Raw genomic sequence first — 25,793 nt, 5'->3', positions numbered from 1 at the left:
TCTGTTGCCAGGCTGGAGTGCAGAGGCACGATCTTGGCTCACTGCAACCTCCGCCTCCCGGGTTCAAGTGATTCTCCTGCCTCAGCCTCCTGAGTAGCTGGGATTACAGGCACACACCACCACGCCCAGCTAATTTTTGTATTTTTAGTAGAGACAGGGTTTCACCATGTTGGCCAGGATGGTCTCGATCTCCTGACCTCATGATCTGCTTGCCATGGCCTCCCAAAGTGCTGGAATTACAGGCGTGAGCCACCATGCCTAGCCTATTATTATTATTTTTTAGAGAAAGAATATTTTAGGGCTGTTGCCCAGGCTGAAGTGCAGTGGCATGATCATAGCTCATTGTAACCTCAAACTCCTGGGCTCAAGCCATCCCCCTATCTCAGCTTCCCAAACAGCTGGGACTACAGGTGCATGCCACCATGCCTGGCCAATTTTTAAAAATTTTTCTTGCTATATTGCCAAGGTCTTGAACTCAAGTGATTCTCCTGCCTTGGCCTCCCAAAGTGCTGGAACACTTTAGTTTCTATTGCTGTGTTTTCAAGTTTATTAATCTTATTTTCTATGTTATGTAATCTGCTGCCAATTTCATCCAGTATATGTATGTGTGTGTGTGTGTGTATATATATATATACACACACATACATATATATACACACACATATATACACACATATATACATATATGTACATATACATATATATATTTATCTTATAAAAGCACAGTTTTACGACAAGATTCCTAAGAGAAAAAAGACAATTTCAGGTGTCACGTGCATTGATGTACATACACATTGATGATACATAGTTACTGTGTTTATTAATCAGGACTCTTTGTTGCAAGTAACAGAAACTCAACTTGAACTCTTTTCAGAAAAAGAGAGGGATGTATTGACTCATAAAATAATAGGAAAGGTTGAACAAATAAACCATAGAACAGCAGAGATACCTAACAACTTAAGTATTCAAACACCGCCAAGACTGTGTTGTTTTGTCTTTGGTATCTGTATGATGGTTTTATTGTATCTCACTGCACAGTGTCTTCCTCTGTGCACTGAAAAACATTACCACTGCTTGATGCTGAGCCTCACGGTCTCTAGATTGCAGAGGGGGACTTATTCTTTCTTATTGTTTGAAAAATCCCAAGAGAAGACTGGCTCAGCCTGAGTTGGGTTTCCATACCTGAACCACCCTATTGTGGCTGGCAGGGCAAGGTCACATACAAAGATCATAGCTCCCATGAGAATTCAGGGTCTAGTTTATTTTCTATCTACGACATTGAAGATTTCATCTCTAGAATTTAATTTGTGATTTTTATATCTTCACTCAACAAGTTCAGTCTTTCCTCTAGATTTTTAACCATATAGAATATAGTTACAATAATTGTTTTAATTTTGCTGTCTGCAAATTCTGTCATCTGTGTCATTCCTAGGTCAGTTTCTACTGATCAATTGGTTCCCCCCCCTTTATTATGGATCATATTTGCCTGCTTATTTACATGTCTGGTAATTTTTGAGAGAATACCAGACGTTGTTAATTTTACCTTGTTGGGTGCTAGATATATTTGTATGTCTATAAATACTGAGGTGTTTTTGTGATACAACTAAGTTACTTGCACACAGTTTAATCCTTCCAGGTCTTGGTTTTAAACTTTGTTAGGCAGGACCAGAGCAGTATTTAATGTAGTGCTAACTTTGCCCATTACTGAGACAAAATCCTCTGAGTAAGTACTCTACAATGTTTCATGACTCCGAGGTGTTCCATGTTGGCTGTGGAAACAGGAACTATTCCCAGCCCTACATGAACTTGAGACATTATTCCCTTTAATTCGTTTGCAACCAAAGGATTCTTGTTTTGGCTTTGGGTCATTTCCTTACATATGTGCACTGCTCATATCAACTGAAGACTTTAGGGAGACCCTCTGCAGATCTCTCCTCTTTGGTACTTTGCCCTGTGATCTCTAGCTGCCTTGGCTTTCCTGGAATCTGATACCTCTCCTCAACTCAGGGAGACCACCGAGCTTTGGCTGGCTTCCTTCTTCCTGAGTACATCCCAGAAACTGTAGGCAGAAGCTGGGGGACTCACCTAATTTGTCTCACATTGTTAGGATCACTGTCTTTCACTGCCTGATGTCCCATGTATTGAAATGCAGTTGTTTCATTTATGTGTTCAGTTTTTCAGCTGTTTCAGATGGGAGGATAAACCTGATCCCGTTGCTCCATCTTGTCAGAAGCAGAAGTCTCTGTCCTTTGAGCAGAGCCCATTTTCCCTACTGCACTTTCTTTCTTTCTTCCTGGGCATTATTATTTTTATTTATTTATTTATTTAATTATTTATTTATTTATTTAGAGATGGAGTCTCGCTCTGTGGCCCAGGCTGGAGTGCAGTGGTGATCATGATCTTGGCTTGCCGCGACCTCCACCTCCTGAGTTCAAGCGATTCTCCTGCCTCAGCCTCCCAAGTAGCTGGGATTACAGGCGTGTGCCACCATGCCTGACTAACTTTTGTATTTTTAGTAGAGGCGGGGTTTCATCATGTTGGCCAGGGTGGCCTCAAACTCCTGACCTCAGGCAATCTGTTTCCTGGGCATTATTTGACAGGTGCACCAGGGGTAGGTAGAGCAGTCCCTGGGCTGCTGAGTCCCCTTCATGCCAGAGTCTGTGGACCAGTTATACCTTCCTAGACAGCCCTGGTAATGGCAAGCTTGCCAGGCCAGCTTCCAGCTTATGTGACCTGCGTAGTGGATGAAGTGCTGAAGGAAACATGAAGAAAAGGAGGAGGATGGTCAGGAAGAAGGAGCAGGGATGTCATCGCAATGTCAGAAATGCTGTCAAGGGCTGTAGGAAGGCGAGCTGGCTGCCCTGATAGAACTCACAGGGTGGCATGGCCACGGTATGGTACTCATTTTTGTAGGTCGAGAAACTACCTTACCTTTGCTACAAAAAGCCAGAGTCAGGAGGACCCATTCCAGCTCAATCAACCCAGAAGAACATTGTGCATAAACTGGATACCAATTTATTTATTCACGTTGAGAAACACCATCATCTACAGGGACCTGGGCTTTTCCATTGGTGCCCTGGGGTTTGTTTGACTAACGGGTCAGAGCCACTCTAGGAGAGCAGGTGGTTGTGGGAGCAGCCACCACCTTTGTGTGGGGACACATATAGTAACCACAGTTTCTGAAGCAAAAACTGAGATTTTTGATTTGGCTGGATATGTTCTGATTTGTAATTCGTCTGTCAAAATACGTTTAGTTATATTTCTAATAATTCACTGTGATCGAAGTGAACACAGAGATGGGCCTTTAGAACTCGGGCCTCCGGTAGCTGCATTTCCATATTGATTGCTGGTGGTTCTCCTGTTTCTAATAGGAACCAGAGGCAACTTAGTCCCCTCCTCAGAGAGCTGCACATTGTGCTGATAGAGACAAAATAGGCATTTATACCATTTATTCATCTGCTCATTCATTGGACAAATATTTATTGAGCAGCTACTAAGTGCCAAATGCTGGAAAAACATAATAACAACAAACCTATGTTTTTGTTTTCCAGCTGGAAAAAACAAAGGACTGTATAATTTGGTTTCTAAAGAAGGCTTCTCATTCAGGTTCCCACAACCACCTTCCAGAGGCAACACAACTGTGTATAATGCCGGAGTTGCCTGTGCTAGAGTGACGGATGTCTTGGGTGACTTGGCAGTAGCAGGCCGGCGGGCGCGGCCGTCACAGGCATGGTCTCTCTGTGTTCCTTGCAGGTTCCCCCGCCTGCACAGCGCGGTGATCAGGACCTTTGTTCTCGTGCAGCACTACGCGGCCGCCCTGATGGCCGTAAGCGGCCTCCCGCAGATGAAGAACTACACGTCGGTGGAGACGCTGGAGATCACGCAGAACCTCCTCAACTCCCCGAAGCAGTGCCCCTGCGGCCACGGGCTCATGGTCCTGCTGCGGGTGCCCTGTTCGCCCCTGGCGGCGGTGGCCTATGAGCGGCTGGCCCACGTGCGGGCCCGGCTGGCGCTGGAGGAGCACTTTGAGATCATCCTGGGCAGTCCCAGCTCAGGCGTCACCGTGGGGAAGCACTTCGTAAAGCAGCTCAGGGTAGGTGCTGTGCGCAGGGAGGGGCGGAGGGCCTGGGGGTACCTGGGAGAGCTGAGGGGCCCACCAGAGGCAGGGAGTGTCACGAACCCCACAGCGTGGCCAACGTGGCTTCCCTAGACCCAGCCACCCCTCAGCCTCCTCTCTGTGCTTCCCCACCTCTGCCCTCCGCCCCAGCAGCACCCCCACACCCCTGCAGCATTGCCTTATGACTTTAGACCTCTGGGCAGCAGCCTGCTTTCTTTTTTCCTGGGCATCCATTTCCTCTCTTCTTTGTTTAGCTGATGCTTCTTTATTTTCCCCTTTGAGACAGGGTCTCACTCTGTGGCCCAGGCTGGAGTGCGGTGGCGTGATCACAGCTCACTGCAGCCTTGAGCTCCTGGGCTCCAGGGATCCTCCCACCTCAGGCTCCTGAGTAGCTGGAACCACCAGCGTGTGCCACCACACTCGGCTAATTTTTAAAATTTTTTAAATTTTCTCCATGTTGCCCCGGCTGATCTCAAACCCCTGAGTTCGAGCGATCCTCCTGCCTCAGCCTCACAAAGTGCTGGGTTCCAGGTGTGAGCTGCCCTGCTTATTTTCTGCAGCACTTAGGTTGGTGTCTTTCCTCTTTCAGGAAGCCACCCTCCCCCTCTGCCATGCCCAGGGCAGTGCCATGCTCCCTGCCTGTCATCCAGCCCCTCTCCCAGATGGTGGGGGGCAATGGCCATCCCCACAGAACTCAGCCCCCAAAGCCTAGCACAGCGCCTGGCCCATAGTAGGTTCTCACTCAATCTGCAGGTGACAGAAAATGCAAAAGGTTTAGGGAAAGAACAAATGAGTGGAAAACAGGAATGAAAGGGAGGACACTGTCAGGAGAGAGCACAGGCAAGACATAAGGAACAGCTGGTTGGGCGCGGTGGCTTACGCCTATAATCCCAGCACTTTAGGAGGCCGAGGCGGGCGGATCACTTGAGGTCAGGAGTTCGAGATAAGCCTGGCCAGCATGGAGAAACCCTGTCTCTACTAAAAATACAACAATTAGCCAGATGGGGTGGCGTGCGCCTGTAGTCCCAGCTACTCGGGAGGTTGAGGCAGGAGAATCACTTGAACCCTGGCGGTGGAGGTTGCAGTGAGCTGAGATTGCGCCACTGCACTCCAGCCTGGGTGACTCAGCGAGACTCTGTCTCAAAAAAAAAAAAAAAAAAAAAAGACTTAAGGAGCAGCTGACAACACAGACTTCCTTTCACGGAGCTGGTCAGCTGATAGAGATGTCTTGAACATGTTCTGGCTGGCTAGTCTCCATGTTCTAGACGACTGAAAATACGGTGGCCAAGTGGATGGTGTGCTTATTTGCAGTCTAAAGAAATTTCCTTTTGGTCAGAAGATATAGTTCAAGGAGTTTAAATTGGTGTGGGAGGCCATCAGGATTCCTCTGAGCTGGGCTGGTTGGGAAGAGAGGCGTCTGTGGCTTTATTTCTTTTTCGTTATCTGTAGATGTGGCAGAAAATCGAGGATGTGGAGTGGAGACCCCAGACTTACTTGGAGCTGGAGGGTCTGCCTTGCATCCTGATCTTCAGTGGGATGGACCCGCATGGGGAGTCCTTGCCGAGGTGAGTGGAGGGGTTATGCCCCTGGGGGTCTCTGAGGAGCTGGCTGCCTGGGCCCCCTCAGGGAGCATGTCAGGGGGGCTGCTGTGCCCTGACGGTAGGCAGCACCACTCACATTCACAGGCCCCGTGGGTGGGGCCTTCATCGTGGCTTTCCCAGCAGGGGCCTGAGTGCGTCTGAGGCCCGTGCCCCTTTTCCTGATTCTCAGAAAGGCACTGTTTGGGCTCGTGGTGACGGCTGTTGCCAGGCTCTACGGGTGGAGGCTCTGCAGGTGGAGTCAGGATTTCATGCCTCCTGAGTTCAGTGTCTCCCCATGGGGCGCTCTGTGTGTGCTGGGGATGGCAGTTCTGCTTGGGACAGTACGGCATCCTCTCCAGGAGATGCAGCCACAGTTCCTGCTGGTACCTAGGCTGCCGCAATGCCTGGGCCCTCCTGGCTTAGGAGGCGTTCTGGGAGTGGGGGCAACTGACGCTGCTCGGGAAGAGCTGGTTCTTCCAGCACAGAGTGGACTGTCTCAAAAGATGTGTCCCTCTGAATCCATCACAGCCTGGAAAGTCTTAGCCACATATCCACTCGATGTCCGCTGGTGTGGGGGGTCTCTAGGCCACCACACAGACATGCAGACACTCGAGACTCAGGTCACTGGGCCTCCTGTAAGGCAGTTTCTTGGATTGGTAGTGACAGATTGGGTTTTAGAGACTTCATACCCGTGGAGAAGAGCAGACGGCCAGCAAAAGATAGCAAAAGCCGACATCAGTGGAATTCCTGTTATGTTCTGGGAACTGTCCTAGATTCTTCTTTTAGGTTTTATTTCATTTTACTCTCACCTTAATCCTGGGGGAAAGGTGCTATTTCAGTAGTCCCATTTTACGGATGAAGAAACTGAGGCTTACTGAGATTAAGCCAGTCTGGCCAGCAGTGGGCCTGGCTTCTTCCCCCAGGAGCACCCCACACTTCAGCAAACGGCCCTGTGCATGCTGCATACTCATGGGCCAGGGGAAGGGGGTTCCAGAACATTGGACCTTGCTTGTTGCTATTTCACATGGATTAATTCTTTTCTTCTTCAACTCCTTAAGGACTGAGACAATGTCTTAATCTATTTTAAATTTTAGCAAGCATTTGCTGAGTACCAGGTACCTTCTGGTACCTTCTTTGTACCAGGCATCATGATAGACTTTTCATATGAAACTTACTCCTTGCTGCAGTAGTATTACCATCCTGCTTCATGGTTGAGTCAATGAACGATCATTTGCCTGAGGTCACGAGCAGTAAGTTTCAGAGCCCCCACTGGAACCCTCACGTACCCCTCTCTAAGCCCTTTGCCTTGGTTGTGTTTCTGCTGCGCAAGTCTGAGCACGGGGTTGGCCTTTCCTCTGCTGCTCACAGATAGCATTGCTTGTTGGTGTCCGACTTGATTGCCATCATATTTCTAGCATCTAGTACCCTGGCCTGTGTTCACTTGGATTGAATAATTAAATGCTCACTGATTACATTTAATCTTTATCACAGCGGACTTAGATTTTTTTTTTTTTTTTTGAGATGGAGTCTCACTCTGTTGCCCAGGCTAGAGTGCAGTGGTGCGATCTCAACTCACTGCAGACTCCGCCTCCTGGGTTCAAGTGATTCTCCTGCCTCAGCCTTCCGAGGAGCTGGGATTATAGGCACCTGCCTCCACACCCGGCTAATTTTTGTATTTTTAGTAGAGATGGGGTTTTGGCATGTTGGTTAGGCTGGTCTTGAACTCCTGACCTCAAGTGATCGGCCCGCCTTCGCCTCTCAAAGTGCTGGGATTACAGGCGTGAGCCACCACGCCCAGCCAGATGGTTATTAATATTCATTCCCATCTTTCAGATGAAAAAATCAGAGCCTCAGAGAAGTTGTGCAGCTTGTCATGGCTTCTGTCGCTAGGAAGTAGCAGAGCTCAGGTTCAAGCCCCCCCTTTTTGTTGTTGTTGTTGTTGTTTGTTTTGTTTTGAGATGGAGTCTGGCTCTGTTGCCCCGGCTGGATTGCAGTGACACAATCTCGGCTCATGGCAAGCTCTGCCTCCTGGGTTCACTCCATTCTCCTGCCTCAGCCTCCCGAGTAGCTGGGACTACAGGCGCCTGCCACCACGCCTGGCTCATTTTTTGTATTTTTAGTAGAGACGGGGTTTCACCGTGTTAGCCAGGATGGTCTCGATCTCCTGACCTTGTGATCCGCCCGCCTCGGCCTCCCAAAGTGCTGCAAGCCCCTTTTTTATCTGACCCAAAAGTTAGTGCAGCACAGAGCTAAATGCATAGTGGGTGTCCCCAAAGATTTACTATTATACTGAATTTGTTGCTGCAAGCTCCCAGTAACACTGTTGGCTTTTCCACTTGTACGAGTCCTTGGGTCCTCACCAGGAAGGTGGGGTGTGGTCCTGATCAGTGCTGCCTGCCGCAGTGGGAACAGCACTCCACTTGTGGAAAACACTAAACAGACACCTTCTTCTGTGTCTTGCTAGGTCTTTGAGGTACTGTGACCTGCGATTGATAAACTCCTCCTGCTTGGTGAGAACAGCCTTGGAGCAGGAGCTGGGCCTGGCTGCCTACTTTGTGAGCAACGAGGTTCCCTTGGAGAAGGGGGCTAGGAACGAGGCCTTGGAGAGTGATGCCGAGAAGCTGAGCAGCACAGACAACGAGGATGAGGAGCTGGGGACAGAAGGTGAGGGATGGCTGCCCTCAGCCTACGTGTCCCTGTCTGCATGTCTTTCTTGGCTTCTGAGCTTTGAGGCTGCCTGTGCTTATGGAGACAGCTGTCTCCAGTTCAGCAGGGTCCTGGGACGTGTCTGCTGGACAGCGGCTCTGGATGAGAGGTCTTCAGTGTTGGATGAAATGGCAGAGCTCTCACTGAATTCAGATTTTGTTTGTTTTCTCCCCATCTCTTTTGGTGGTGTGAGAAAATGGAAATCCCTATAGGTTTTTCCTAGTTCTAGAATTCTTAAAGAATAGGAAGAAAAATTAAGATTTCTTAGAGTTCAAGTTCAAAATTTCTTAGAGTTCCTTGTTCCACTCACTGGTGGAATTCCCACCTAGTGTGATTTGCTTGTTTATTTCCTCTGTGAATCAACCCAACAGCGTGCTGTCCATTTTTAAGAAGTATGAAAACAGGCTCATTTGCAGACTCTTCAAATCTGATGCTGTCTTTTTAATAGGACACATAAATGATAACATCGCAAGGCATTGACTATAGCCAACAATGTGATGAGAAAGACGTAGACAATCATTCAAAAACTAGAAAGCATTTGTGGAGTGTGTGGAATGGAAGGAGGTGGGTGTGGGCACCAGCGCGGGTCTGTGGTCTGCCTTGTCTGTCTTGACTGTGGGACCTCTCTTAGCCTCAGCTTGCTCGTCTGTAAAATGTAGATGGAAAGGCCTGCCCGCCTGTAGCCATCTTTTCGAAGCACGGCAGAGACTCTGATTTAATTCTTTCATTTGTGAGTATCTGCTACACGTCTCCGTGCTCCCTGGCATCTCAGGACCCCCTTCTTTAGTTTCACTATCTGCTCCTCTCTACCCACAGCCCCCACTGCACTGGGCACTGGCCCACGTTAAACTTGCAGTGGCCAGGCTGTGCCCTGCCCTTCTGGCTTCTGCGCTGCACGGCTGCCCTTCCTGCTGCTCAGAGTTTTCCTTTCTCTACTTTACCTGCAAAACCCTGAGGCCCTTCAGGGCGACGGCCAGATGCCCCCCTCTTCCAGGAGATGCCCTGCTTTTCCCCCAGGCTCCCCGACCCCTCTCTCTTTGCATCTCCTCCACCAGCTTGCAGCCGTGCCTCATGGGCAGGAGCCTTCGCTGCACCCAGAGTGCCTCCCTGCACTGCAGCCCACTCCCTCCTGTCTCCTCAGTGCTCTGTCCATGGTGGGGGCCTGGAAGATGGCAGTGAATGAGTAAATGGATGGGGAGAGGTGATGCATGGGAACACACTTTACACACTGTGAAGTGCTGGGCAAATGTCAGGAATGGTGATTTCGGTGCATTCTCAGCGTGTGTGTTTTGGAACAGGCTCTACCTCGGAGAAGAGAAGCCCCATGAAAAGGGAGAGGTCCCGCTCCCACGACTCAGCATCCTCATCCCTCTCCTCCAAGGCTTCCGGTGAGTCTTCCCACACGGGAACGACCAGACCAGCGGACTGATTTTTGAGGTTTCAGAGAATGAAAAGAAACCTATAGAGGGCTATTTGCTGATCCTTTATTTTCCATCAGAACTGGAAAGATAAGGAAATCTTTGAAGTGCTGGACTCTCTAGAGAGTAAATGTTGTGGTCAACTTCGGATCGGAGAACTTGAAGACTGAGCAAGACTGTAGGGTTCTGCTGCCCCTGTCCTCAGGGCGAGACCGTGGACCCTGCCCCTCACTGTGGCTGGGGCCTCAGGCTGAGTCCTGGCCGTGTTAGGGGCGGGTCCCCGGGTGTTCTCCCTGCCGTTGTTGGTTTGGGAAAACCCTGTGCCCTGTGGGGAGAGGAGCTGAGCGCAAGGAGAGAAGTAGACATGGAGACTTCACTGGGGGAAGAGCAACAAAAGGCAACACAAGCTCATGAGCCTTCCGGGTAGCCACAGCCACAGCGGGTGGGCAGTGCCAACCACAGGCTCCACACGGTCTCTGCCCTAAGGGGTTCCTCTGTCTCCGAGAGTAGTCAGGATCCCGCAGAGGAGGGCAGAGCCGCTGGTGAGAAACAGAGGCCCCGGGCAAGTCAGGGGCCACCGTCGGCCATCAGCACGCACAGTCCCTGTCTTTCCGCCAAAAGCATTCCGAGGGCCTACTTGCTATCTGGGTCAGCACTGAAGGATAAATGAGATGTAGACGTGACCTCAGGGAACGAACTCATTGTTCTCATAAAAGACGTGTTATTTTGCAGTAGTCTTTTGCACACATTTTCACTTCACATATGAAGAAGTCTGTAATTTTGTCCCAAGGCAGAGGGCAGATGTCAGGGTAGGTGAGGTTACCACAGGTTTGAGAGAGCAGCTGACCCTCAGTCGGGCCTTGCGGAAGGTGTTGCAAGTGCAGGAAGCCTTAAGGGCCGAGAGGCTCAGGGGCGAGACATGCAGGGCCTGGGTGCGGGGACGGGTGTGTGCGGTGGCCGCAGGCTCCTGTTGTTGGGGCCGGGGGTGTGCCTAGCTGTGGCTGAGGAAGCGGCTGAGAGTCGCTGCTGTTTGGTCTGGGACGGGGAAAGGTCAGAGGTCAGAGCCCACCAGGACACTGGCTAGGGGTCATCTGGGGCCGCCCTTCTTTTCCCCTCACCTCCCGTGCCTGTGCACAAGAGTGAGCTGGTGGTTGGGGTCTCCCTCCCAGATGCCCCCGATGGAGTCAGCACTGAGCCTCTTCACCCTCAGCCCAGAGCTCGGGGACTGAAAGAAGCCCTGCCTCATAGGCAGGAGCTCAGTCAGAAAAGCCAGCACCGCAACCACTGGGTCCGTTTGCCTGAAACAGTACAGGGGGCCTGGGGCAGAAACAGGAGCCGCCGGCAAGTTCTGGGACAGCTCACTCCTGGGACGAGTCGCCCCTGAGATGGGCCACTCCTGGGACAGGTCACTCCTGGGATGGGCCACTCCTGGGACAGGTCACTCCTGGGATGGGTCACTCCTGGGACAGGTACCTTCTAGGACGTCCCTGACCATGTTCGTCTCTCCTCAGGTTCAGCGCTCGGTGGTGAGTCCTCGGCTCAGCCCACAGCACTCCCCCAGGGAGAGCATGCCAGGTCGCCCCAGCCCTGTGGCCCCGCAGAGGAGGGCAGAGCCCCTGGTGAGAAACAGAGGCCCCGGGCAAGTCAGGGGCCACCCTCGGCCATCAGCAGGCACAGTCCCGGGCTGACGCCCCAGCCCGACTGTAGCCTCAGGACCGGCCAGAGGAGCATCCAGGTGTCGGTCACCTCGTCGTGCTCCCAGCTGTCCTCCTCCTCAGGCTCATCCTCCTCGTCCGTGGCGCCCGCTGCCGGCACGTGGGTCCTGCAGGCCTCCCAATGCTCCTTGACCAAGGCCTGCCGCCAGCCGCCCATCGTCTTCTTGCCCAAGCTCGTGTACGACATGGTTGTGTCCACTGACAGCAGCGGCCTGCCCAAGGCCGCCTCCCTCCTGCCCTCCCCCTCGGTCATGTGGGCCAGCTCTTTCCGCCCCCTGCTCAGCAAGACCATGACATCCACCGAGCAGTCCCTCTACTACCGGCAGTGGACGGTGCCCCGGCCCAGCCACATGGACTACGGCAACCGGGCCGAGGGCCGCGTGGACGGCTTCCACCCCCGCAGGCTGCTGCTCAGCGGCCCCCCTCAGGTGAGTGTTGCTCTCTGCCCCAGCACAGCCCCGGACCGGGGGGGTCCTCACACTCCCATCTAGAGGGCAGTCCTGGGGGTGACCGCACCCACATCTTCACCTTTCACCCTTCCCGTGGTGGAATCTTCTCCAACAGCCTGGGGTGGACCGGAGGGAGAAGGGCAGGACTCATCTGCCACTCAGGGCTGGTGGCTTCCATTCCTCCCCTGTGTGATGTAGGGGGCGGACAGGAGACCTTTCTGGGTGTATCAGACTACGGTTCCTCAACCCACGTTATCTCACTCGGCCACTGCACATGTTCTCTGAGAAATAGAAACAAAACTCTGGGTTCTCCACTGGAAGGTTTCAGTGAACCACGAACGGAGAACTAGGGGTTCTGTTTCCCCATCTCAGCCCTCCTGCAATGCATGGTGTTTCTTTAATAGCAAAAGTCCATTTCACCTCTCAATGGCAGAATCTCCTGCGCGTGAGCCTGTGGGGAGGAGGAGGGCTGGGGACTGGAATCTGCTCTTTGGGACAGAGCTGGGCTTTGGGGCTGGGATGCGGTTCAGTATCCATTTGTTTCTTAAACTTGTAGAATGAACAATATTACTTTTTCTGATTTAAAAAGGACAAAAGAAAATGTTTCTTACCAAGGAGTCTCCCTTCTTCCATACCCTCACACTATTGGATATTATCAGTTTAAAATCGTTGTCTCTTTGATGGGTGAAAAATAATACATTACAGTTTTACTAGTAAGGTTGACATATTCTTGTATTTTTACTGGTCATTGATACTTCTTTTGCAGTGATTTTCTGTTTTTTCTTATTTGTTTTTCCTTTAGGCCATTTGACTTTTTATTGTTGATTTGTGGAAGTGCTTTAGATATTACAGATTTTTGTCCTTTGTCTATCATCTGTTTGCAGATATTTTCTCTGAAGCTTCCCTGTGGTTGGGTGTCATATTTTCCTCTGTGAAGTTATTTCCATTCATTGGCATTTGCTGAGTTGTAGCATGAACCAGGCATTGGGCTCGGTGCTTGGAAAGCACATCCCTGGAGTGGCTGTTTTATTTATTATTATTATTATTATTGTTATTTTTCAGAAGGAGTCTCGCTCTGTCGCCAGGCTTGAGTGCAGTGGCACGATCTCAGCTCACTGCAGCCTCCGCCTCCCAGGTTCAAGCGATTCTCTTGCCTCAGCCTCCCGAGTAGCTGGGTCTACAGGCAGTGCTACCATGCCCGGCTAATTTTTGTATTTTTAGTAGAGATGGGGTTTCACCATGTTGGCCAGGATGGTCTGGATCTCTTGACCTCGTGATCCGCCCACCTCAGCCTCCCAAAGTGCTGGGATTACAAGTGTGAGCCAGGAAACCCACGCCTGTAGTGGCTCTTTATACAGTGGTACAGGGAGGGTACTGGGCCAGACCATGGGTACTTCTCAATCAGTAATAACCAAAATGGACTAAGATTAATAGGAGATATGCTAGCCTGAAGCTGGGCTGGGGAAGCAGGGAACTCTACGTTACAGGAAGCAGGAGAAGGAAGAAGAAGAAAGTTGTTCTTTTCCTGGGTTTAGAAGGAGAAATACGAGAAGCACTTTTTTTTTTTATGTCTTATACAATGAATTTTGCTGTCTTGTACAGACATATTGATTAAGACAAGCAATTTGCAAGATTCATAAGGCATGTTTATAGTATCCTATTTTTTTGAAGCAGCTTTCTTTGGCTTATGATAAACTTCTATTTCTAACAGCTTAAAAATGCAGCTGGTTAAAATCTAGAGATGTGTGTGCGACGATATTTAAGCAGGAAGGCCTTATGCTCGTGGGAGTCCATTTGTCCACCTGCCACGTTTCTTCCCTTCAAATATCTTTGCATCCACGGGTTTCTCATTTTAAAGACAGGATCTTTAAGTGAGGCAGATGTCAGGAGCCATGCCAGGTGTTCAGCCAGTGCCTGGCACGCGGATGGGGCTTCCTCACTGGGGGTTTTAACTCCTATACCTTTACAGATCGGGAAGACAGGTGCCTACCTGCAGTTCCTCAGTGTCCTGTCCAGGATGCTTGTTCGGCTCACAGAAGTGGATGTCTATGACGAGGAGGAGATCAATATCAGTGAGTTATCTGTTTGGGGATATGTGGGCTTGGAGCCACCTTCATCACTTTCTCAAGTGACTTTAATTTTATATTTCACTTTCTAGATGGAATTCTCAGATTCATGATCAGACTCATCCCAAGGACCTTGTAGGGGGTGCTATTTATCTTGTAGTCATTTTTCTCAGTATCAGGCCTTTGCTGTAGTGATACAATTATGATTATTAGCTGACTGTTTACTGAGTACCTTCCACATGTGGAGCGCTGACCTAGATACTTTGCACAAGTTACCATGTTAATTTCTTAGGCCCAGGGTGAGATAGATGTTCCATTCTCCTGATAAATCACATGCTTGGGAGCCCAGCTGAGTAGTGGCAGGGCTGGGTGGAATTAGATTTGACTGCTGCCTCTGCAAAGCAGACTTACCCCTCAGGAGAGGTTTCCTGCTCAGGCAGCTGAGCAGGGAGGTCAGTGTCTTGGGGCAAAATAGAAATATGTGAAATGTGGGGAAAATCCTGTTCTCATTTCCAGAACAGAGTTTACCCTGATTAAGGTCAGCTTCTTTTTGAGCACCCCTTTTGTGCTCATGTAAAATAACCTCCCCTGTTTCCTCCTCATCCCTTCTCCCAGTGGCTCATAAACTTGGTCTGGTCAATGAATCTGCTGTGCTGGGAGAGAGAGCTTGTCAGACGAGTCCTGTCTGTGTTGTGGAGAGGTTGCCAGCCAGCTGCACCAGTGTCTGAAGGGCACTTGGTGAGATGCTGTCGACTGTGCTTCAGTTTTGACTTGGAGAAAATTTGGAGCCAAGGAAGCCCGTCCAGCCCTCGGCCTTCCCTCCCAGGAAAGGAGAGGCTCTTCAGCTGGCTCTGAGTTTTCTAAGGTTTCCCCACAGTTTGGAACCACATTTCAGATGAAGTCTGCAGCCCTGCTGAATTTGTCTCCTTGCTTTCTTGGACATACCAGTGATAAAGACAGGATTTGAACCTAGTTTGTTCAGTGTTAAAGCCCATTCTTTAAATCTTATCTCTTTTGTTGAATAGGGATAATTTCTCTTTTATAGGGTTTTATGGGGATTAAATGTGACACACACAGAGCACCAAGACTGTCTTTTTTAGACAAAGTCTAGCTGTGTTGCCCGGGCTGGAGTGCAGTGGCACCATCTCGGCTCATTGCAACCTCCACCTCCCAGATTCAAGTGATTCTCTTGTCTCAGCCTCTGGAGCAGCTGGATTTATAGGCATGTGCCACCACGCCTGGCTAATTTTTGTATTTTTAGTATAGACAGGGTTTCACCATGTTGGCCAGGCTGGTCTCAAACTTCTGACCTCAAGTGATCCACACGCTTCAGCCTCCCAAAGTTCTGGGATTACAGGTGTGAGCCACTGTGCTTGGCCAAAACCTATTAAATACTCATAGGCATTTCTCCCCTGCCTTCCTATGGACATGCACTCTGCCCATGTGTGTACTATAGTAGGACATGTATTTAATATAATCAACATGTTTTATAATTTGAATTGGGCCATCTAGATTTTTCTACCTTAGACACTTAGTAAGCACCATAGACTACAATGATCACCATGTGAGATGAGACATGGCAAATGGAAGAGTGTGGTTTGGGCTACGAATGTTGTTGGCATCAGAAGGGAGAAGCCCCTAGGCTGGAGCACTCTGAGAGGCTTTCTATAGGTGGAGTGACAGGAGCTGAGCCATACTGGCTGGGGGGCATTTAGATAGAGGCAAGAAAGGAAGCTATGCAGGTTTTGCTGGCATTGGCCACCAGTGTGGTCACCTGGGGGGATGGTGCTGGGGTGAAGCACAGGGCTGAGATCCTCCGGGTCAGGACTCTGGCCGGAGTGGAAGTCAGACTTAGGGAGAGGAGAGCAAAGCCATTCTCACAGCAAACAGCACAAGACTGTTGCTCTGGATGGAGATAGCTCTGAATGCACATTCTTGCCTCATTAGAACATTCCTGAAAATGGAATTTGTGTCAAGAGCCTTGCAGATACAATGGGGTTTCCCAGCAGCCCACGGACTCAGTAACAATTCCACTCCGAGCATCATCCTTTGTGCGCATTTAAAATTTAGTCGTGTGCCACATAATGACGTTTTGGTCAACGGACTGCATCTGTGACGTTGGTCCCATGAGATTCTAGGGGAACTGAAAAATTCCTATCACCTAGTGATATCGTAGTCATCGGAATTTGTGGCAAGAGGCATTACTCAAGTGTTTGTAGCGATTCGGGTGTAAATTAACCTGCACTGCCAGTACTATCAACAGTCTAGCACATGCAATTATGTACAACACATAGCACTTGATAATTATAAACAACTGTTACTGGTTTATGTGTTTACCATACTTTTATTATAGTATACACCTTCTACTTATTAAAAAGCAGTTAACTGTAGAACAGCCTCGGGCAGGTCCTTCAGGAGATGCTTCAGAAGGAGGCATTGTTCTCATAGGAGATGACAGCTCCATGAGTGTTGCTGCCCCTGAAGACCTTCTAGTGGGACAAGATGTGGAGGTGGAAGACAGTGATATTGATGATCCTGATGCTGTAAAGGCTGGGCGAGTGTGTGTGTGTCTGTCTTAGTTTTAACAAAAAGTTTTAAAAGTAGGGCCAGGCATGGTGGCTCACGCCTGTAATCCCAGCACTTTGTGGGGCCGAGGTGGGTGGATCACTTGAGGCCAGGAGTTTGAGACCAGTCTGGCGAACATGGTGAAACCTCGTCTCTACTAAAAGTACAAAAATTAGCTGGATGTGGTGGCACGCGCCTGTAATTTCAGCTACTCCAGCCTGAGGCAGGAGAGTCGCTTGAACCCGGGAGGCGGAGATTGCAGTGAGCTGAGATGGTGCCACTCCATCCTGGAGTGACACTCCAGCCTGGGTGACAGAGCGAGACTCTGTCTCAAGAAAAAAACAACAAAAACAAATAAAAGTAGAAAAATTAAAATATTAAGCTCATAGCATAAGGATATCAAGAAAGAAGACATTTTTGATCAGTTGCACAATGTGTTTGTTTTAAGCTAAGTGTTATTACAAAAGAGTCAAAGAGTTTAAAAGGTTATAAAGTAAAAAAGTTATAGTAAGCTAAGGTTAACTTATTAATGAAGAAAGAAAAATATCGTTTATAAATCGAGTGTATCCTAAGAGGAGAGTGTCAAGTCTCCAGTAGTGCACGGCCATGTCCCAGGCCTTCACATTTGCTCACCGCTTACTCACTGACTCACCCGGAACAACTGCCAGTCCTGCAAGCCCCGTGCATGGTGGGTGCCCGGTACAGTGCACCGTTTTACATTTTTTATACCATATTTCCCCCATGCCTTTTCTATGTTTAGATACACAAATTCTTTTTTTTTTTTTTTTTTGAGATGGAGTTTTGCGCTTGTCACCCAGGCTGGAGTGCAATGGCGAGATCTCAGCTCACTGCAACCTCCGCCTCCTGGGTTCAAGTCATTCTCCTGCCTCAGCCTCCCGAGTAGCTGGGATTTACAGGCGCCCGCCACCATGCCCGGCTGATTTTTGTATTTTTAGTAGATACGGGGTTTTACCGTGTTGGCCAGACTGGTCTCGAACTCCTGACCCTAGGTGATCCACCTGCCTCGGCCTCCCAAAGTGCTGGGATTACAGGCATGAGCCACCACGCCCGGCCAAGATACACAAATGTTTCACATTGTGTTACAATTACCTGCAGTATTTAGTGCAATAACGTGCTGTATATAGCAAGCTTATCCAACCCACAGGCTGCATGTGGCCCAGGACAGCTTTGAATGCGGCCCAACATAAATTTGTAAACTTTCTGAAAACATTACGAGATTATTTTTGCAATTTTTTTTTTAAGCTCAACAGCTACCATTAGTGTTAGTGTATTTTATGTGTGGCCCAAGACAATTCTTCCAGTGTGGCCCAGGGAATCCAAAAGATTGGACACCCGTGCTCACAGGTTAGTAGCCCAAGACCAGTAGGCTACACCACACATCCTAGTGTGTAGCAGGCTGTGCCGTGTAGGTGTGTGTAAGTGCACTCTAGGATGTTAGCACAGTGACAGAATCGCCTGATGTCGCATTTCTCAGAACGTATTCTGTGTTGTTTAGCGACGCATGACTGTAAATCATTTTCACTTCCTATTTTGTCACATCTATGTTTCTACCAATCTTGTAGACCTCAGAGAAGAATCTGACTGGCATTATCTCCAGCTTAGCGACCCCTGGCCAGACCTGGAGCTGTTCAAGAAGTTGCCCTTTGACTACATCATTCACGACCCGAAGTATGAAGATGCCAGCCTGATTTGTTCGCACTATCAGGGTATAAAGAGTGAAGGTCAGACTTTGAATCTCTCGTTTCACCTTCCAGAGTGCATGGGCACAGCCTCTTAAAGGGATGAGCTGGATTTTGTTAGGCATGAAATCAGGTGGTGATGAATTAACCTGCCATACCTAGTACAGAACTGAGGTCACCACCTCCCTGTATAAGGAAGGGAGGAATGCAAAACCTGTGAATTGAAGAGTTGCTCAGGAAGTGCTAAGTGACAATGACGACACCCTTGCTGATTTGTCACCATTGGAATATTCTGAAGGCTGTGGTTAATAGAGGATAAAAGACATGTATGTTTACTTATTAATTTGGAATTATCAAAACGAGTACACGTGTTCACCTCTCCTCCCCCAGTGTCTTGATTTTTCCCTCCCTCAGGGATCCCCAACATCCATGGTGTGCTGGCGCTGCAGTGTACCGGGGCCATTGCGATTATAAACTTAGACTAGAAAAATTTGGTAAATGCCGTGAGAAAGGAAATGACTGTGTTAGTCCGTTTCACGCTGCTGATAAAGACATACCTGAGACTGGGTAATTTATAAAGAAAAAGAGGCTTCATCGACTCACAGTTCCACGTGGCTGGGGAGGCTTCACAATCGTGGTGGAAGGTGAAAGGCACATCTTATATAGCAGCAGGCAAGAGAGAGTGAGAGCCCAGCAAAAGGGGAAACCCCTTAGAAAACCATTGCATCTCGTGAAAATGATTCAGTACCATGAGAACAGTGTTAGGGAAACTGTGCCCCATGATTCAGTTATCTCCCATCAGGTCCCTCCCACAACACGTAAGAATTATGGGAGCTACAATTCAAGGTGGATTTGGGTGGGGACACAGACAAGCCATATCAGTGACCCACCAGTCTCCATTTCAAACCAACAACTTTATTGTCCTTGCACTCAGAATAGATCCCTTGCACTGAGGATCCTTCTCGTAGGCCAGTCTCTAATGAAGGCTGAGTGTGAAAATCTTAATCGGCAAGGTCGTTTGAAAAACAAGCAGGGGCCGGGTGTGGTGGCTCACGCCTGTAATCTCAGCACTTTGGGAGGCTGAGGTGGGTGGATCACCTGAGGTCAGGAGTTCAAGACCAGCCTGGCTAACATGGCAAAACCCCATCTCTACAAAAAATGCAAAAATTAGCCAGGTGTGGTGGCGTGCACCTGTAATCCCAGCTACTCAGGAGACTGAGGCAGGACAATCACTTGAACCTGCGAGGTGGAGGTTTCAGTGAGCTGAGATTGTGCCACTGTACTCCAGCCTGAGCGACAGAGCAAGACCTTGTCTCCAAAAAACAAACAAAAACAGAGAAACAAGGGGCAGTTCATCTGCATTCAGAGCTGGCATGTTAAGTTGGCAATCGATTTAAATTGTTGTATAGCAGATCTTTACATAGGTGCTGATGAAATATTTTTAGTCTACAGTAAGACATGATATGGACAGTGCCTTAATTAGTTTATTCCACTGACACTCTGTGGTCCTTCGTTGTCTCCTTTGACCAGCTGTCACGTCAGGGCCCAGGGAGGTGAGAGGCAGTCCTCCCCAACCAGACAGAATCCTGTTGTCTGGTCATTTTGAGCATTTTTGGTTTCTGTTTGAGCAGGCAGGGGATAATGTTTGCTTTGCTCCCTGCTGCTTTTTAATCCTGGGGAATTTGGTGCAGACAGAGGGATGTCCCGGAAGCCGGAGGACCTTTATGTGCGGCGTCAGACGGCACGGATGAGACTGTCCAAGTACGCAGCGTACAACACTTACCACCACTGTGAGCAGTGCCACCAGTACATGGGCTTCCACCCCCGCTACCAGGTAAGCCCCAGCAGTTCCCCACCAGGCATTTCACCTTGGCTCACATTGTCCGTTCCCCTGCTCTCTCATGCTTTCATTCCAGAGTGGGAGATAGAGAGTTCTGGAAGCCCTGGCTTCCTGGTCTGCTTGCATCCTCTGTTCCCTTCAATTGTCTGTGAAATGATTGCTGGAACTAGAGCACCACGGTTCTCCTGGGGTTGTTTGTTTATCAGTGGCCAAGTTACCCGACCGTGGAGGTGGTCGTCATCTTTAGGTCCCAGTGCTTTCAGAAGTTAGTCCAATGCAAAAGATGCTCACCAGGTGCTTATTCTGTACCAGGCACTGGGGGTGCAGAGCTGAATCAACTCTGTCCCCATCCTCCATGCTCAGTCTAGAAGGGAGATGTGCACATAAGCAAAACCTAACGATATGAAGCAGGCAAAAGGAGTACTATGGTTGAGGCACAGAAATCCATTGATAAGAGGAGGAATTTGCATTTATTGAGCACCTACTGCATGCCAGGCAATGTGCCTAGGCACTTTTTATATATCAGTCTCTCCCAACCTTTTATGCAATAGAAAATATTTATCCTGGACACATAGAAATGGATAAGGCTCCTGACCCAGGGCTCTGGCTGCCTCAGGCCCTGGTGGGTCACCTGAAGCCACACCTGCAAGCCACCCAAGGTGCGCTGGATGGGAGCTGTCCTGTCTAGTGTCCTATTTACTTCACACTAAAATTTCATTGTCCCTGTAAATGAGGATCCTGTTTGGGTCGGGAGCGAAAGAGAGAAGATTTGGAAGAATTAATAAGAATTTGCCAAGGTGCCAAGAATTAATAAGATGAAGGGAGAGGGACAGCATGTGTGGGAGAGGGGAGGTGGGGTTTCCGGGGGATGGGAAGTGATGTGGGTTGGGTGTTTCTGGAACCCAGACTTTGGGGTGGGTACACTCAGCCACGAAACTCGGAGGGCAGGCAGAGGCCAGACCACAAAATGCCTGGTGGGCACTGTGGGGAGGAACGAGGACTCTCTCAGCGGGAACTCCAAGTGGAGCCCAGTGTGGGCAGAGCTGTGTTTAGACTGGTCTCTTAGTCCCATGGAGGTGTATGGAGGGCCTGTGAGGCTGGTTATTTATAAACAGGGCAGAGGATTTATTTTACATTGAATATTTCTTTTCATTTCAGACCCGAGCAAGGGAGAGAGGGGTAGAGGGAGAGAGCCAGAGTTGGTGGGAGCTAGTCAGATGCCTGGCTGGGGAGCAGAGGCATGTAGGGTAGCTGATGTCCTGGGCTGCTTTCAGAAAGGCCTGAGGCAAGAGCACTGGCCTCTCTTTCCCTCTTTACAGAGGGAAACAGCCCCTGTCTGCCTGGCCTTGAGCTTGGCTGCCGGGGACGCAGCACTCATTGTTTGAGTGTGCAATTGTACTGTAGATGAAAGAAAGAACATATGAGCAATTTTTTAAGGGTCAAAATAATCAGTAATCCCATTTGTTCCAGATAAACTCTCCTAACATTTTGTTTCTTGGAGATGTAGTTTTTCTTTTAAGGCAAACAAAAACATACATGAAAACACGTCCTTGAGTTTGAAATGTAGGGAACTGAAAGGGACTGAAGGGTGTCAGTCCCTACTCATCCCTGTCAGTGTCAGGAGTGGGTGGTGCCATCAGGACCTCGGGCTGCATCAACAGACACCAGAGTGCAGAGGAGGAGGAGAGGCAGCCGGCTGGGCTGTGCCTGGCCTGTGTTCTCAGGGGTGCGCAGGTCTGGGGGCCACAGTGGAAGAGGAGCATGCCTGGGACGGTGAGGGGGCTTGAAACCAGCTGGTGCGGGTGCAGAGGCCGCGTGGCCCCCTGGCTGCCCTCTCCATGTGGCCTGCACCTGCTCGTTCTGTTTTCTCTTCCTTTGCCTGCCAAGGCTCCCTTGACCTTTTTTTATGAAACTGCCTCAGTGTGTCCTCCTTAACTGCCTCCCCCAGTCAAAATCCCTTTCTCCCTCATCTCTGCTCCCAAAGAAAGGGCTCTGTGGGTCTCGAAGAGCCATGGCAGAGATTAAAGCAGTGTGTGCTCGTCTGCCTCCTTCCCTGCAGACCCTGGGATGCATGCATAGCACATGCTAGGAGGGGATCTCAGTAGGAAGAGCCGTGGGTCGGTGGGGTCCTAAGAGGACGTTCAAGCTGAGGGCAAAGCTGCGCTGGAGGTCACACCCAGAGCAGCACGTGCACAGATGTGGGGTGTGAGGCTCCTAGGAAGTGGAGGCTGGAGGAGGTGACTAAGGGCGCAGCCAGACTTGGTGACTTGGTGACAGAGCCCAGGGTCTCTGAATGTCAGTTTTCACATCTGTAAAATGGGGATGATGACAGTACTGCTTTGTAGGATTGTTAATCGCAGCACACAGGACAGAACGGTGCCCGGCGAGCCGTGTTATAGGAGTGTCCAAGCATATGCAGCTAGTGTTAATATGCGATTGCATGTAACTGTGATGGAGAAATACATTTATTAGAATTAAAAATGAGCTCTGTAGCATGAATGCTTGAGTTGGTGACCCAGAACAGGGCTCTGGTCAGGTTCAAAGCCATGGGGACCAGAAAGCTTGATGCCTGCTTGGCACAGCTGGGTGAGGCCCCATGCGGACTGAGGATGGGAGCAGGCTCTCGTCGTGGGTGTGTGGCCTCGGGCGTGCTTGCCCTGTCAACAGACCTGGGTGTCTGCACTTTGCACTGGAGTCACCCTGTGGGTTTCTTGTGCTGTAGGGAAGTGGTGACTGTGAGCTGCACGTTGTCACAGCAGAGTGGGCCTGGGGTCTTCTGGGAAGCAGGCCGGACTCTGACGGCAAGCTCTGTCCTTTCCCCCACACCCCAGCTGTATGAGTCCACCCTGCACGCCTTTGCCTTCTCTTACTCCATGCTAGGAGAGGAGATCCAGCTGCACTTCATCATCCCCAAGTCCAAGGAGCACCACTTTGTCTTCAGCCAACCTGGAGGCCAGCTGGAGAGCATGCGACTGCCCCTCGTGACAGACAAGGTACTGGCTCAGAGACCTAGTGGGACAGATCCAAGTGGCTTCAACTGGGGACTGAGCCGGGGGCTAGAGACAGAGCTTCCTGTGAGGGAGTGCAGACACCGATACAGGGACTGAACTTGGAGGAGGCTGGTGTCGCGCACGGGCTCTGGAGTCACTCCAATTCAAGCCTCAGCCTTGCTCTACCATTTACTACTTTTGTTATTTGAACATGTCACTTAATATCTGCAAGCCTTGGTTTCCTCATTGTTACGTTGGACAGTAGCAACTTGCAAAAGCTTGTGTTGAGAACTGTTTGGAATAACTGATGAAAGGCCCTATCTTCCGTGCCCGGAAGATAACAGGAGCTGGGTAGATGTTCATCCCCTCCCTGTCTTTTCTTGAATGCTCTGCCAGGTAACATTTTGCCTAGGCTTAGGTAGATAGGACAGCACAGTGAATCCCTAGGGCCCATTACCAACTCCAGCAATTGCTAACTCATGGCCAGCCTTGTTTCATCCGTCCCTCTCTCCTCTTCTGCCTTCCTGTTTTGTTTGGAAGTAAATCCCAGACCTCAAATCATGTCATCTATCTATACATATTTATACCTATAGATATAGATATTTCAGTGTGTCTCTCTAAAAGACACATTTCCTTTATCTTTTGAAGAGATTGTTCTGAATGTTCCATTGTCTCTCACCATTCTTACAGAGATGCTCCTTGTAGAGCTTTTGGTTTGACAGTGCTCACCTGATCACCTCAGAGTCAGTTGGCTGCTCTTTAACCAGCCCCGCTCAAGGCAGGCCATGTGGAGAAGCTGCTTTTCCTTCTCCAGAGTGCTAGGCACCTGTGGAGTTGCCCCTGGCCTTTCAGACCTGGCAGCCTGTTATTAAGCAATGAAAATATTTGTAATGTACCCAAGAGGACTTCATTGTTAGGTACCTCCTACCTCACGGGCTGGGGTTGGGTGTTGCGGTGAAATTCCAGGGGTGAAATATGAGAGCTGGTGTTTCTCCACCACTCCACTCACCTTCCAGCCTTCCTGGCGGAGCTGGCCATGAGCACCAGCTGCATGCACAGTGTTGTGGCAGGTGCTCTGAGGAATTCAGAGGGAGCAGAAGGCCTAGCTCTGCCAGTTGAACTTATTGTTAAAGAAGGAGTTGAAGAAAACAGTTATTTACATAAAAGATATAACAACCCTAGTGGATAGCTAAGCTCTATGGGGCAGTGATTGGGGGGTGTTGTGTGTTCATTTGCATGGAAAATTAAAGACATACAAGAATAATGTGTGCTCTGGGCACAATATTAGATTCTAATATGAGAGGGTAATGAATTTGGTTAATTGCTATATGCCAGTTAATTTCCGTTGCCTAACTATTCCCAAATAAGCATTAGCTTTGGGATCTGTGGGCTAGCAGTTTGGGCTTGGTTCAGCCGGATGATTTTCTGGGCTCCATTGTACTCACTCACTCGTGTCGATAGTGAGCCAGCAGGTTGTCTGCGGGCTGGCTGGTGGCCTCAGCTGGGCTGTTCAGCTCTCCTCCATGTGGTCTCTCATCGTCCAGCAGGCTAGCCCGGGCTTGTGCATGGGAGAGTTCTGAGAGGGCGTGGAACATTAAGTCCTCTTGAGGCTATGCCCAGGACTGGCACAAGGCCATTTTTCCTCCCCTTTACTGGTAAAAGCAAGTCACAAGGCTGAAAATTCCAGCAGTATAGGAATGGTCATCATTCTTTGATGGAAAATGCTGCAAAGTCACATGTCAAGGGAATAATTGCAGCCACATTTACAAACACTCTACCTCATGATACCTGTACTTTGCAGAGCCATGAATATATAAAAAGTCCGACATTCACTCCAACCACCGGCCGTCACGAACATGGGCTCTTTAATCTGTACCACGCAATGGACGGTGCCAGCCATTTGCACGTGCTGGTTGTCAAGGAATACGAGATGGCAATTTATAAGAAGTATTGGCCCAACCACATCATGCTGGTGCTCCCCAGTATCTTCAACAGCGCTGGAGTTGGTGAGTGTCCTTTAACATCATCTACTCAGTCAAACACCTGTGAACGAACACTTGCGAGAGTATTCTAGAGACAAAAGTTAAACATGTGACATCAGGCCTTTTACTTTTGGACTTTTAAAGCTATTTTCATTTTGTTTGACTCTTTTATGCAGTCTTTCCCCGCTACCTGCACCCAGTGTTTGGTTATCCATTTAATCGATATTTTCTTTCTTTCTTTCTTTCTCTTCTTTTTTTTTTTTTTGAGATGGAGTCTCGTTCTGTCATCCAGGCTGGAGTGCAACGGCATGATCTCGACTCACTGCAGCCTTTGTCTTACGGGTTCAAGCGATTCTCCCGCCTCAGCTGCCCAAGTAGCTGGAATTACAGGCACCAGCCATGACGCCTGGCTAATTTTTGCTTTTTTGTAGAGACGGGGTTTCACCATGTTGGCCAGGCTGGTCTTAAACTCCTGACCTCAGGTGACTGGCCTGCCTCGGCCCCCCAAACTGCTGGGATTATAGGCGTGAGCCACTGCACTGCGCCTGGCCAAATTGATATTTTCAATGGTTAGAGAAGAAAGCATAAGAAAGCAAATTTGTGTTCCACCTGGAGAGGAGTGTTTTCCTCCCTGTAGTTTTCTCTCCCTAGCCCATGGGCCGTGT

General features: G+C 49.4%; 1 protein-coding gene across 10 annotated transcripts in view; it reads left to right on the top strand.

Annotated features, from left to right (window-relative positions):
• Window positions 1-25,793, top strand: part of GREB1 (growth regulating estrogen receptor binding 1) — a 165,141-nt gene that overhangs the window by 130,152 nt on the left and 9,196 nt on the right. For 8 of the 10 annotated variants that reach the window (XM_063595050.1, XM_034952623.3, XM_055108235.2 and 5 more), the window contains 10 exons: window positions 3,754-4,093; window positions 5,567-5,682; window positions 8,162-8,361; window positions 9,702-9,791; window positions 11,333-11,964; window positions 13,955-14,057; window positions 18,200-18,358; window positions 20,008-20,150; window positions 22,988-23,149; window positions 24,948-25,152. In XM_063595050.1, the coding sequence (XP_063451120.1) occupies window positions 3,754-4,093; window positions 5,567-5,682; window positions 8,162-8,361; window positions 9,702-9,791; window positions 11,333-11,964; window positions 13,955-14,057; window positions 18,200-18,358; window positions 20,008-20,150; window positions 22,988-23,149; window positions 24,948-25,152 (2,150 nt within the window). Of the gene's footprint in view, window positions 1-3,753; window positions 4,094-5,566; window positions 5,683-8,161; window positions 8,362-9,701; window positions 9,792-11,332; window positions 11,965-13,954; window positions 14,058-18,199; window positions 18,359-20,007; window positions 20,151-22,987; window positions 23,150-24,947; window positions 25,153-25,793 lie in introns of those variants that run through there. The other 2 variants (XM_055108236.2, XM_055108237.2) reach the window with 2 other exon arrangements.

The sequence above is a fragment of the Pan paniscus genome, chromosome 12, assembly GCF_029289425.2.
Source record: "Pan paniscus chromosome 12, NHGRI_mPanPan1-v2.0_pri, whole genome shotgun sequence".
NCBI classification, from domain to species: Eukaryota; Metazoa; Chordata; class Mammalia; order Primates; family Hominidae; genus Pan; species Pan paniscus.
The sequence above is the reverse complement of the archived record's forward strand: the minus strand, read 5'-3'. Positions and strand labels throughout refer to the sequence as shown.